This window comes from Lynx canadensis, chromosome B4, assembly GCF_007474595.2.
Source record: "Lynx canadensis isolate LIC74 chromosome B4, mLynCan4.pri.v2, whole genome shotgun sequence".
Classification (NCBI taxonomy): Eukaryota; Metazoa; Chordata; class Mammalia; order Carnivora; family Felidae; genus Lynx; species Lynx canadensis.
Window position 1 is genome coordinate 125,963,154 of NC_044309.1, and position 14,530 is coordinate 125,977,683.

At 43.3% G+C, this 14,530-nt stretch overlaps 1 protein-coding gene across 4 annotated transcripts in view; it reads left to right on the top strand.

The window, feature by feature from the left end:
• RIC8B (RIC8 guanine nucleotide exchange factor B) overlaps positions 1 to 9,416 on the top strand; it is a 102,807-nt gene extending 93,391 nt beyond the window's left edge. For 2 of the 4 annotated variants that reach the window (XR_003969995.1, XR_003969996.1), the window contains 3 exons: positions 1,750 to 1,888; positions 2,540 to 2,716; positions 8,587 to 8,664. Coding sequence is in view for 2 of the 4 variants with exons in the window: in XM_030320441.1 (XP_030176301.1) it covers positions 8,587 to 8,698 (112 nt within the window). In the remaining 2 variants the exon portion in view is untranslated. Of the gene's footprint in view, positions 1 to 1,749; positions 1,889 to 2,539; positions 2,717 to 8,586 lie in introns of all 4 variants that reach the window. The other 2 variants (XM_030320441.1, XM_030320445.1) reach the window with 1 other exon arrangement.
• Positions 9,417 to 14,530: the final 5,114 nt, after the last annotated feature.

The following is a 14,530-nucleotide window of genomic DNA, read 5'->3' on the forward strand; positions in this document are numbered from 1 at the left end:
TGTTTAATGTGAGGTAGGTAACAAATTTTTAGAAACTTTGCATGTGATTTTCTAACAGAAATGAGAATAGTAAAAGACTAATATTTATATAGTGCTTTAAAGTTTAAAGAGTGTTTCCATTTATATTATCTCCACTGATCATTAAAGCATCCCTGTGAATTATTAGGGCAAGTAGTGTTTGAAGAACAAACAGAACCAATGATTAGGAGACTGACCCAAGATCAGGCATCTGGTTGATGACATAGCCAGGACTCGATTCTCAGTCTTAACACTCCAGATCTTATGTCATTTTGAAAAATGACCAACAGCTCTCAAAAATGTGTCCATCTGATTTTAAATAAGATGTCCTAAATTTTAAAAAAATGCAAAGTGCAAAGATTGTAAGCATATTTACCTGAGAATTAAGATTTGGAAGACCCACATTCCTGCTCTTTCATTCTGTAGTTGAGATCTTCTCGAAGATCAGGTGAGGTGCTAAAGTAAATAGTTTATATCAAACACACACACACACACACACCTTTATAAGAAGGAAACCAGTGAAACTGCTATGACTCTTTGTTAATAGAAGTTTTTTATTTTAAAAAGAGAATGATTATAGGTATTCTAACAAATTCTTATATTTAATGCAACCACATTAAGAAAATCTAACTTTTGAAAGGCTTCCCAATGGGACTGTTTAGGCAACTCCCAATTACCTTTACAAACAGAAAGAAATCCAAAATAGATGATATGCTGTGTCCATTTGTCATGGAAATGATATTTTTTATGCTACATATTCACCTTCCTAATTGTACCCAGTCCCAAAGCACAATGGTGAGGTCTCAGGGAAGATCCCAGAATTGTTTTAAAAGATACAGCCTGAAGACTTTGAATTTGCTGTGGAAAAAGCCACCATACCCCTCCAAAAATCCTGGGGTAGCGGCTTAGTGAAAAATCAGTGTACCCAGTCAGGACTAGGAAGTCATTAGATGAAAGACCATGAAAGATGAAGGATCAGGGTCCAAGCCCAAAGGACACTTTTTCCCAGTATGTAACTGAACATGTTAAGCAATGGCCAAGGTTATAATATTATTCCTATGAGAAAAAGGGGTTATAAACACTTGTAAGCATATCAACAAGTTACTAGGCAGTCCGTTGAACTTTGGTGGAGTATGGACCATTGCAGTGATGCTGAAATCTTGAAATAAGATGCACTCTCAGACTTGGGATTAGAGCACAGATCACAGAGCTGCTTTCTCCCAGCTAGCACAGGCTCCACACTAGCAGGCATCTCTTGAAAAGCTCTGTGTTCATTAAAAATGTTTTATGTATTTACCAGTTTCTCACCCTTTCAAATGTGAAAAGGAATTAAATATGAAATGGCTAATTTAAAAAGTCAGGGTTCTTTTTTTCCAAGCAAACCTTACATTAAGAGCAGGAATCCCTGTGCCAAAGAAATGGTTCCCAATTATCCCGTCTTGGGTTTTGTTATACATTGTACAGAAGTCAACAAAACGAGTATGTAACAGAACCTGCCTAAATAGCAGCCACCCTCATTAGAAACAGGGAATTAATCAGAGGGCGATTGAAGGAAGCAGTGCCTCACAGGTTTCCCCCTTTTCTTCTTTTCTAATCATAGAACAAAATATATGACATAAAAGGATCGGAACTATTATGCAGTACTCAATTAGAGGGAGGTGAATAGGTCTCTAACATGCTGTTTTATCAAAAGAGCAGACTGGTGTTTGCATGACTGTTGTTTCATTACAGACCCTGTCATTAATTCCATGTGTCAATACTGCCCTGTAGTACACAGAGCAGACAAGAAAGAAGAGCCCTTGAAAACAAGGGAATGATTTTTGAGTCGTTATCAAGCTAAGTGGCAAGCGGGAAGCTGAAACTCGTATAGGTAAATTCGAAGGGACTCTTGGGAGATCTGCAAGTGGGAAACAAGAATGCATTTTACCAACTGCTTAATTATGTCCTGTTTTTCAACAAGTACACTTGAATTGAATGCTTTGTTTGTATTGCACAAAAACATGTGCTGTGGGCAAGAGTATTCTCTTGCTTCCAGGTCAAGTAAGGTGTTTTATACACATATACATCTGGCCTATTCTATAATGTGCGATTGGGTATGTTAGTGTCTGAGCCCCAATTTTGCACTGTCATTTCTGGGGGAAAGTCTTACATAGGAACCAGAAGCCCTAAAAAGTAGAACCTTGTCTAAGGTTCTGAGAAGTTACAGAAACCCAGGCATCCCAGAGGACCATCCTTACAGGGAAATGGTGGCTCAGGAAAATGTTAAAATATATCTGGGGGAAAAAAAAAAACAGACCAGAAATTTTTAAATATGGTATAAATCCCATAATCTCCCACCCCTAAATCTTTAAGAAAGTATTTTTTGGTTTCCATTAGCAGTTCCAAGGGTTAGGCTGGGGCAAAGTAGGGTTTCCTTTCTTGGACCTGCTTTATCTATGTCCTTGTGCCTGGCCAAGCCCTTATAGATTATGGTTCCTTATCGTTTAGTAAGATCAAATTTCTAAATGATGTTTCGTTCCAGTTGAACATTCTTGGAGGCTTATCTCTTCCCTGGCCAGATGCCTGATCAGATGAGAAGCCCGCCATGATACTGTCACAGTGCCTAGAATGGGCTCTTTATCCAGTAGACATCACTGTACTTTTTGATGATAACGAGGGCAGTCTTAACTTATGTTAAGGCCTGTGTATAGCATTGAAGGTAAGTATGAAGGAGTTGTTGCTATGTGAATATCTTAATCCTGATGCACATTTCAATATACAGTATCTCCGTTTAACCATAATGTACATATATCTGACACCTAGCCATTCCTTTTAGATGTGACCTTTATTTTTAGTGCCAGTAACTCTTCATGGCCTGTTTATTGAGGGCCATGACTGAATTTAGATCCTCCCTTGTTAACATTTGCCACTGCTGTGATTTACTTTTGTAATCATTCTAATCATCTGCCAGTGGTTTCGCAGGAAGGATTTCTGTTCTTGATGTAGGTCAATTATAGGTCGGATGCCATGTTTGACTCTTAGGCTTAGAATATCTTGATTAGAAACAAAGGTTTAACAGCATTGAGTTTTAGTGTCTTAAAAACCTTGCAGCTTTTTAAATAGATCAAGATTATTTAGTAGCCTAATATTGAGACTCTTAGAATAGAATCTTGGGGATCATCTTGTCCAACCCCTTCATTTTATAGATGGGGAGACTCAAGCCCAGAGAAGGAAATGACTTGCCCAAGGACACCCAGCAAGTTAGAGGAATATCTGAGACTAGAATCTAGACCTCTCGCTGCCCCATATATAAGAAGCTGCGTCTACACCAATCAGTAGTTCAGTTTCCAGGCTGTATGATACAAAGGGGGCCTGACTTTTGCACGGTCAGAATGTCTAGTGACATTGATGCAAGAAAATAATAAAAATAGTTAAAATAATGAGAAGGATTCTTAATAAATGGTTCTCTACTGTTCTTCATTTATGACATGACCCATGCATTATATCCTTTTAATAAGCATTTACTGAGCACTTACTGTGTGCCCCCAGCCTATACTAGATACTACAAATCGCAGCTAGATAAGACATGGACCCTGCCCTCAAGTTGCTCACCGTCTAGCAGAAAACAAGAAATCCCTGGAAAGCATTTTGCAGAATTTCCTGTAGAATTCTAATGCCTTTCCTAACTCTGTAAATGATGATGAAAATGAGTCTTCTGTGCAGAGATCTAGCTTTTCTCTTGATCATGGTTCTTTTATTAGGAGTCCCATAAGACACTATACCTTTTCTTTCTGTGAAAGTGCAAGATAATATCAATTACAACTAAATTTAGTGCATAAACACTTACTGAGGACCTGCTGTTGGCAAGGCACTGTGCTAGACACATAGGGATATGAAAATTGAATAATTAGAGCATAGAACATTTTCCTTTTAAATGTCAGGGCAATACCGTTTCATAGCTTTCAAACTTTGTAACGAGGATTATTTTTTTTTAATATTCTTAGATGTAGGGCCCTTGAAATCGAAGACAAAAATACCTTTGTACCATCATCCAGACTTGTCAGCCTAGGATTCCAGTCTCCATTCAGATCCTCCTTTGTATCCCATATCTGTTTTGAGCTTTCTTTTTCCTTTACCTCAGCCAAACCAGCCTGCTTGCCAATCTCTGCACACAACTAACTCTTGCTTCTGTGCCTTTGCTTGACTAATTCTTCTGCTCCTAGGATGGCTTTATCCCCATCAATCTATGTCCATCGCTGCCATCACAGTCTGGCCCTGAGTCCATCTCCTGCGAGGAGCCTGTGATCAGGCCCCATCTCCTTCTGTGTCCTTCCCACACATACATAGCCCGGTTGATGGTGGAACAACATTTCTGTGGCATTCATTAATGCTTCCCATTCTCCATCCACATCTTGCTGATCTAGATATAACATCTTACAAAATGAAACAGTCTAGTATATAACCAGATCATTCATCAGACCTTTTAGGAGTGAGTCTCTATATCAAAGATTTCATTTGGGTATTTGTGGGCTGTTAGTTGTAGGACAGAGAAGAAGATCAGAAACGTTGAGATGGGAGTTTGATAAGTAAGCCTGGAGTCCAGCAGAAAAAAAAGTCCCATATCTGTGAGAGATCCTCTCTCCTTTCACTCCCAGGTAGGGCAAGAAATTTCCTTTAAACACATTTCAGTTACAATAGGGGGGGAATTGATGAACTGCCAAGCTAGGGAAAGCAGGGCTCTGCCTGTTAATCATCTCAAGCTTGTTGATCTGCTGTTCTGTAATTCTTTTAATATTGTTTAATGTGTGTGTGTTTTATCTTCTGAACTGACTAAAAGCTTCTTGAGGACAGGGACCATGTCTTTTATTTGCTTCTGCATATTCAGCCCCCACTTATTCCCAGAGCCCCCTAACAAGCTTGGGGAAGTCTCCAATAAGCACAGAAAGACAGGAAAATCAACTTGCGGTTCCAACCACATTCCAAGCCATTACACTACAGTTTACACATATAGTGACCTTTTGCCTTCAGAACAACTCAGTGAGGTGGGTATTTCTATCCCAGTTCTACAGATAAGGAAATTGAAGAGAGTTCAAGGTCTTATTGCTAGTGACTGGTGGACTCAGGATTAGAACCTAGGTCTGTCCACCGTCAAAACCTGTATGTACCTTTCACTCTACCACAATCATAACAACTAATATGCAGGACATCTTTGCAGCTCACAGAACTCTTTGATCTACACCCTTGTTATTGCTACCCCTACTAGTTCTGTTACGGTTACTTCTTACATCATTGCTGGCAAGGAGGTAGAACTAGTATTATCATTATCCCCATTTCACAGATGGGGAAACTGAGACTCAGACTTACCCAAGATCACACAACTGGTAAGTGGAAGAGCCAGGCCTTCAAACAGACTTCCAGACCCCAGATGTTTTTTCACACTATATCACATTGCTGCCTTAATTCATTTGCACAAATGCATGACTGTGTGGCCAGTTAATCACAGACACCTCTCCTACAGAGGTGTCTAGAAGTCCAAGCATCAAACGGAACCCTCAGAGGAGTTTTCATGTTATTGGAGGGGTGATACAAAGGACCCAAAAAATAAATGCTTAAGAATAGTTCATAAGTGAGAATTAAAATATGAGGCCCTTTATCCCACAGACAAGTTCCTATAATTTGGCCATGAGACGTTTGGATTGTTCTTAATTACTTCCATCGTAAAATTGGAGTAGGGATGAAACAGATGAAGATATTCCTCCTAGGTTTGGACAAGCTGGTAGCTAGCCCAGCATCATCCTGCTGTCACAGAAGTGGAGTCGTGTTGGTAGTGGTTTGGGGGCGGGGGTGTATCCACCCAGCGTCCCATTGCGATCTCTCCAGAATTCCTCTAGGCCCATCCAGGGTCCTGCTTCCGCCTACCCCAGCCCTTCACTCCCTACCCCTTACTGTACCCTCTTCCACAAGCCCCTTTAGACCTTTGAACTTTATCTCTCAGTGTTTTATTCCCAGCAGGCTGTCCCCTTGTCCTTTTACGTCATTAGTAGCGTCCAATATCACAAAATCCTTCAGCACAATCACTTAGAACTAGGGAGCTGTGTTGTAAAAATGTAGATATGTGCGTGGTGTATATTAGTGCCAGAGAGAAGTTTTCATGGAAACAGGTTGTTTTTCTAGCTTTCCAGTAAACATTTCTACCTGGTTGTCACGCAAGGGCCTCAAGCTCTTCATGTCCTAGAAGAGGTCAGCATCTCCCCACCAAAATCTACTTCATCTGTGGTGTTCTTGCTCCAGTGGGTTGTATCCCCATCCTCTCGGTCATCTGAGCTGGAAGCCACAGGGATACTCCACTTCCTAGTCTTTCTTCACCAGCCTTCAGCCCTTCCAGTGGGTCACAGCCCGAGTCCAGTGTCCTGTGTCCTGTCACATACACTGTACAGTGACATCCTAATGACTGGTCTCTCTGCCACCAGGTTCCCCCTGGTCCGGTGTGCCTTTCACACTGCTGCCAGAGACACTGCCCTATAAAACAGAGGTGACATCCCTTACAGACAAACCTGAGCCTCTTGGCATTGAAGACACTTACCCACTAGACCCCAGACTGCCCTTGCAGCCTTACCTCCGGCCACCTCTTCATCAAACCTCACCACTTTCCAAACACTGGGCCCTTCTGCAGCTTCATGAGAGCACACAGAGAAGAAATTGACACAATCCAAAAAAGTACACAGAACACACCAGTAGACGGGACCCTACCGAGCCCCGTACACCGTCTCCTTTGCCTCTAAGGCCCTGTGACTTCTTTGCCCAGCATTGGATACCTGTACCTGATTTGTACTGCCGTCCCTCCCTTTCCCGGGCAGTGTGGTCTACGCTTCATCTCAGGAGCTGCCAGTTCTTTGTTCGTGATCCTCTGACAGCATTTACCCCCATTACGTTCTAAGTTATTTTTCATACATGTTTCACCCACTCAAGGACAGTTGTGCCCAGTCTTCCTTTCCCTGCCTGGTGTATGACCTAGCTCCTGGCCTGTAGGTATTGAACGGACATTGAGCAGCTGAACTCAGTGTGCTCCTGTAATGCAGTTAGAGCAGTTAATCCAGATGTGAAGCCCTGCAAAGAGCACAGGAGCCCTAGGTCCCAGGTCCAACTTGGCCCTAGGTGTGTGACCTTGGGTAAGTCACTCAGTCTCATTTAGCAAACAAGGGTGTTGGACTAAATGATCTCTGAAGCCCCTTCAACTTTAAGTTCTATGATTCTGACCCCATTTCTTGAACCAGGAACTGCATTTCCTCCCTTTTAACTCAGGAGCCTCAACATAGCCAGGCAGCCATCCCCATTACTCAAGTGGATTTTCAGACTCTCAGAAGTAGTCTGTGGTACTAGCCAGAGCTGCTTGCTCAGGCTCCTGTTGGCTTATCCAGGGACCACTGGGCTGTTCCCCGCCCCCCCCCCCCCCGGGAGTGTCACTGCACCTCCAACACTTAACACTGCTATGTGGCTGACCCTCCCCAGGCGGGAACCCTCCTCTGTGCCGGCCTAAGGGCCAACAGCAAGGAGGCAGAGGGAAAGCAGGTTTTACTGTTTCCCTTTACTCCAGATCCCATCAACATTAAGCTGCTGCCATGTGGGTTCTTGGTTATATATATGTTTTCAGGGGGTGATGCCCATTTCCTTGAGAAATAAATTTGAAGCAGCTCATGTGCCTCTTCAAGGCTACTTGTAAAGTCTGACATTTTGGGGGCAGGAGGAGGGCTAGAGTTAGCAACTCAACAGGTACATTTGCCATAATCTCCATGTAATAAATAAGAGCCTATGAAGAGATTAAATAAATCTTTCCTAATGCTTTTTGATTGACTTAATCAATAATTAATCATCTTTAGATGAGGCTGTAACTCGTGGAGTAGATATAATTGGATTAGCTGAAAAGAGGCAGTTGGGGAGCTTTGAAGAGATTAAAATGGCTGTCAATCCCATAATTAAACTGCCACAAACAAAAGCAATGGTGTTTAAAAAAAAAAAAAGGAGGAGGAGGAAAGAGAGAGAGAAGAAAATAAGAGGGAGGGAGAAGGGTGGGGAAGGCCAGCTGACTTGGATTGGATTGAGAAGTACTTATGTATTGCTGTAGATTGGAGAGGCAGAATCAAATCTGACCGATTTATTCCACTGAATGAAATCCATACATATCAAGTCAGCCACTTGATCGTATGCCTGGCCCACTGGGACCCGTGAAATTTTGGCAGCTTCAACTTCACTAAAACAACGAATCCACAAAAGGAAAAAAAAAAAAAAAAAGTTAATTATTAAAAACAGAAGAGACCTGCTCCTTGTCCTGAGCCCATTTAGACCTTGACTTTTCATACTTTTAATTGGCTTAGTAGGTTTGGCCTGTGTGAATGAAGTCTTTGATCTCCCTCTTTTTCTTTCCATGCCCCTTTCATCTTTCCTGTTACAAACACACAGAGAGCTTGAGGAAAAATACTTTGGTTTTTAAAGACTTTTCTTTTTAAAAGGATGTGGATTTGGGCGGGGGGAGGGGTGTGTGTGTGATGCTGGTGAATACTTTTTTTTTCTCTCTTTTATCTCTTTTTCCAGAGAGGAGTTGCTTAAACCAATGGGACTAAAACCTGATGGGACAATAACGCCTTTGGAGGAAGCACTCAACCAGTACTCTGTCATCGAAGAGACCAGCTCTGACACAGACTAAAAGCGTCACCTGCCCAACTCTCAATATTGCTTTTATCAGCATCTTTTCTCTGTAGCTCCAGGGGAGTCTTTTCTCTAAAACATTTATGCCCTTGCTTTGGCTAGAAACACATTAACTGGTTTACTCATTGAGAATCCAGCATATTTAAGAGGTGATCCTGTGTTTTTGCGATACCGAGGCATTCGTACAGAGCTGCAGTTAGATGGAGTTGCAGGGGCTAAAAACACAGAGAAAGAGTAATTCCGTTTCATCAGGATGGAACTGAAAGGACTTCGTTCTGCAAAGCAGCCCTGGTTGAATCGGGCCGTTCTGTTTGCCAAGGTTCTTAGAAGATAGAGTCGCGTCCTTCCTCTCACCGGTGAAAGCTGCCCTCCTGAATCTCTCCAGCAGACAGCGGCACGTGAGAAGCGGAACGAGCTGCTAATAAACAAGGGCTGAGGCAAGCGACTTCTTAGGTCAGGACTGACCACGTGGAAGCCAAGCAGCTGCTCCATGAACCTAGCCCCACTCTTCATTTCAATTTTGTATAAAGATGTGGAAGTGCACACACAAACACGCACACACACAGCCCCAGACTTGCAAACTGATTACATTCTGAAAGTTTGTATGTCGCTTATCTAGAACTTCAGAATACATTTCTCCCCATAAAGGGTTATAAATGATGGTTTAGTTCTGAGGCAGCTACAAATGCCTATTTATTCCCTTATGTACCTTAACACTAGACCCATAGAACTGAACCCCCCCCCCCCGCCCCGTCTGTATCACTGCATGGGAGCGTGCATTCTGAGCTCTGACCCAGGGTGCCAGGAACACACATCCTCCGATCCAGCAGAGGGGATGGGGACTCCCCGAGTCCTGGGGGTTCTTGTGTGGCCTCTGCCGGGGGTAGAGGGAGTCAGCGGCACCCATCTGTACATACAGGTCATTCATATGTCACAGGTTTTAAATTGGGGACTGTGTGTGTGCCTGTGTGTGTGTTCAGCCTTTCTACCCTAGGTGATCAGTTTAATGGTAACTTTATTTATTTAAAAAAAGAGAAAGAAACACAAGTAGTTACTGTTAAACTGATTAAAGCTGTTTATTTTTACTTCTAGAATTGGTCATAGGAGGAAGTAGAAAATGGATCCTGCAGTAGACAGCGGGCCTAGTCAGTCAGTGGCTAAAGCCTAAAGGGGTCGGTTTCCTTTTATATGTGTATGTATGTAGATAACACACACATACATACATATATACACATAGATGATGTGCTTAACCACTGCCTTTTAAAACTTTAAATTAAATAAAACATTGGGGTTGATTCAATGTAGCCATCTCTGTGTGTTTCTTTATAGATTACCTGGGGTAAACAGTATCCCAGAATTTGTGCTTCTCTGAAGTGCTTTCACATCCATTATCTCACCTACCACAAGAGCCTTTTTAAGGATAGGTAAAGTACACGGAGTATTAGTGAAAGATGTCATTTAGCCAGAAGTCTCTTCTCTGGCAAAACAACAGTTCAAGATGGAATTTTAAAAGGCCTTTGAGCTACCAAAAGAGGTCACTAGAGTTTCTTGCAATTTACTCATAGGAGAGATCCTCAAGAATCTTTTTATTTACTAAAATCTGCATACATTTATAACAGGTTTAGTTCTCTGGCTTTCAAGCCCATAAAAAGTGGCAAAGGAGGCGGACAGATGGAAGACAGGTCTACCGAAAGCCACCGAAGGTCAACAGAAAACTGGACGGGAAGGCGGAGAGAAGGAGGAACACCACTCCAGGCATCACCAGTCTGGGACAGTCTGTTTCCCAAAGGACAGTCTGGTTGACCCAGAAAGATCTGTACAAACAGTACAGCCCATAGACAAGTTCGCATAGAGATGACCCAGAGTTTATTTTTAAAAACTGAGTAAATCCAGAATACTCCAGAATAAAAGGCTAGGAAGAATACAACCCACTTCACGATTTTCATCCTGATGGTTAGAGAAGTGGTGGGTAACCCACGTTTTAACAGCAAATAAAATGAAACTCGGTAATTCATAAGATTACGTGGGAAAGGTTTAGAAAAAAGTACTTTTGTTACTTGATTCTACAAATGCATTTTTAGAGTATTTTTATAATTTCTACAATCAAATAGCTTTGGCCTGAAGACGTGTCTCCTGAACTAGCATCTTGCCAGCTTATGCAGAGGGTCCGAGTGGTCCTGTGTAAGTAGCTGTGCTCCCGTGCTTTCAAGGAGTTTGGGTTCTCTCTGAGGTTCCCCACGCCAGGCACTAAGCTCTGTTTTTGGAGAGAGCGTTTGCAGGGGGAGACGAGGGACCTCATTTTGCTCACGGAAAGAGAACGAACATCTGCAGAGTGCTTACTATGGGCTGGGTTTTTTGTGTCTCTTCTCACATGTAACCTCATCGCATCTCATATGGGAGACCATCTCTGGAAGGCCTCAGTTTCCCAGTGTCACAGCAATAGGAGTCCGAGTCTGGCCGGCCCGACTCCCGGCACCTCCTGTGCCTCCCCACCCTGACCACCCAGGTCCTCGCTCTGCCTCCCAGGGCTCTGGAATGCTGGACAGAGGGCATTCTCAGGCCACTTTAAGCAATAACCATTTCAGCAGAACAGTTTAAGGAACTTTCTAAGCAGGGAGGGGACCTGGAGTTGAACTGTGAGCGGGAAACTTGCTCAGGACTGGATTTCAAACAAGGGCCTGGAATCTTTTGGGTTAGAGACGTGGGCTGCCAGCTTTCCCCAGACAGATGCTCGCCACGGTGGCCCGCAGTGGGGATGGTGAGAACACGCTGGCCACCCGCACTATGGTCTGAGTGCCCACAGCCCTCCTGACTTTCGACATGGTAAGGAAGTGTGTGTCCTGAAGTAAGGCACTCGAGCCATCGCTTTGGAGTAGCAACCCATCGGCGCGTAGGGCCCTTTCACTCACCCAGTGGTCCTGGGAGGTGGACAGACAGGGGTTCTTCTCCCTCCTTTATAAATGGAGACACTGCCTGAGGCAGTGCAAGTACTGAGTATCCCTTTATCACATCAGTCTAGCCGCCTCCCAGTACTAGGTGTCAGGTGTCCCTTGTATGGGCTTCTCCCCACCCTACCCCACCATTGTAAAGGCAATATAGAGGTTCATTGGTTAAAGTTTGGAAAATGCAGAAAATTAAAGTTAATCCACCCAAATCCCACCACCGAGATAATCACCTGTTCATGTTTTAGTGTATGTCCTGTATTTTTTCTATGCGTATATAATTCATTTTATTACAAGATTGGAATCATACTGTATTTGCAGATGTGTGCCCTGCTTTCTTTAACATATTGTGAGCATTTTCCTACATCAATAAATATTCTTCAAAAAGTAATGACTAGATGATACTCCATTCTATGAGTTGTGGTAGACACTGCTAACTGCCTACCTAATATTATTCTTCCTTACTAACACAGAAGACGTCATGGCCCTGTCCCCCAAAAAAGGTACTGGTGCCTTCTCCCATACTGGGAGGCAGCATGAGCCTTGCCAGCGCTGAAGAGCAGCTGGAAATAGAAACGGCTCCAGGAAGAGGAAATGTGCTCCACCATACAGCACCAGTCCCGCAAAAGCCTTAGCAGCACAAATCACGGCCCACTTAGATTAATGCCCAGATCGTTCTACAGCTTTAGTCAAGGAGAGGCATTTAGCAGCAGCAAGGTATCCAGATGGCTCTTAGAAGTCTGCATGTGAAGTGTCAGCGTTTATTGCTGTATAGTCCAGATACGGGCATGCGTTTTCTTGGTGATGTGCTTCATAGCAATCCAAGAGGAGAGGGAGCGCACAAGGACCGGACGCGCGACTGTTCTTTCAAGAAAAGAGGATACCTGTCAGAACCACGGAGTGTGTGTCGAGCACAATATGGAGTAGGAACAAATGAATGGTGTTCTGGGAACAAATCACACGGGCGAGGGAGGGAAAGATTTCAGCTGTCAATAGAAGGCTGGAGAAAATGAGAACGTTTCCAGGGAGGATCTGCAGCACTATGCTGAGCCCTGCACCAGGTCTTCTAGAAGCACCAGAGCAGCTTTCCTTAAAGGGGGAGGGTGTGGGGAGAGGACCAAGCCTCGGTGCCCTGAAGCAATTACTGCACCGTGAGCTCTCCCGCGCATCTAGAGTGGGCCTAGTTAGGTACCATCCTCAGGGGAGAAAAAAGAGATTCTGGTCATTTTGTGCGCTCTGTGGTTCACGTGAACCATGGTTGAGAAAGGCTATCCAAAAGAAAAGATTATTGTCCAAGCTTCTGGAGTCAGATGTAGGTTTTCTTTTAATGCAACGCCGTGAAGATCCGGGACAAAAGACTCCAGCTATATCCTGGTCTCACAGACTTTTATCTTTTCTACATTGAACATGATTTCAGCTGTGTATATTTATGTACTGAGCAATCACTGTGCCAGATACCGTGCTAAGCACTTTACATACACTTTCTAATTTCACCGCCATAACAATCTTATGAAAAAACTATTATAATAACCATTCAGATGAGAAAACCAAGGCATAGAGAGATCGATTACTTGTGTACAAACACACAGTCATTAAGTAGCAAAATTTGAACTCAAGCCTGTCTGATGTCCATGTAAATGCTAGGTTATGTGTTGCTTTTACAATCATAGATGAAATAAAGTATTATTTGGGAGAAAAAGTGTCAAAGGAGAATTAAATGAAAAAAAACAGAATTGGGAAAATAATTTTAACATGTTTTTCCCATTCCACTTCCATAGCTCTACAATAAAATACATTGGATCCCATTCAGGAGCTAGTCTCCAAGGGTCCTTTACTCATAAGCATACCAATCCACATCAACTTGTTCAGTAAATATTTACTGGGAACCTACCATGTACCAGGCACTGTCTCAGGTACTTGGATATACAAACGTTACTAACTGTTCCTCTCCCCACCGTGTGAGAAGTCCATCACCAAAGCCTGCACCCCAGTGCTTATAGGACGCCAGGTAAAGTGTGGCTGTCACTGGCCAGGAGGATTGTGGGGGTTAACAAAATCTCATAGGCGACGTCCGAGTGGAGTTTGAGCTTGCCATGCATAGGAGAAAGACTGTTCTAGCCAAAAGAACTGGTTCAAACAAAAGCTCGTAGAAAAAGGCCCAGGATGTGTTTGCAGAACACTAGCAGTTAAGTAGGACTGAAACAAAGGTATCCTAGCTCTCATGACAGGACACAGGAGTAGTGACATTTCAGGCAAGGAAAGGACACAGTGAGAAAAGTCTACAGTACAGAGAACAGAGTGAAGAGGAACAGACAGTAGGAAAAGAGACCAGACAGACAGGTGTCACATCAGTGCCTGTGAGGGCAAGCGGGGCCTGGACCAGAGCAGTGGCCGTAGGTACAGAAGACGGGTGAAGTCAGGAGGCACTTAGGAGCTGGAATAAATACACTCTGGTGCCTGAGAAAGACAAGAGAGAAGAGCTCATTTCAACTCCAATGAGGACGACTCTGGGGAGAAGGTCGCTAAGGCAGTGGCTGCCAGCAAGTGAACGAAGTATCTTTGGGTCTGGGAATAGGCGGGTGGAGCTGCCAGTTATTTATCAAGGAATCTGCCAATCTGTATGGTCCCCCCAGGCATCATCTCCACGCGGAGTAAGCAAGGTCTTGGACAGACAGGGACTCCTATTTTGCAGACACTGTACGTACACATGTTGATGTGACGAATAAAAGTTCACTCGTAAACATTACTGAATTCATTGTATCCTTGCGCCCATTTGTCTTGGCTATATTTTCTCAATCAAAATAATGCTAATAATGAACAGCTATCGTGTGGAATGGAGATCCACAAAATTCAAGCTTTAAAAAAAAAAAATTCTCAAAACTGGAAAG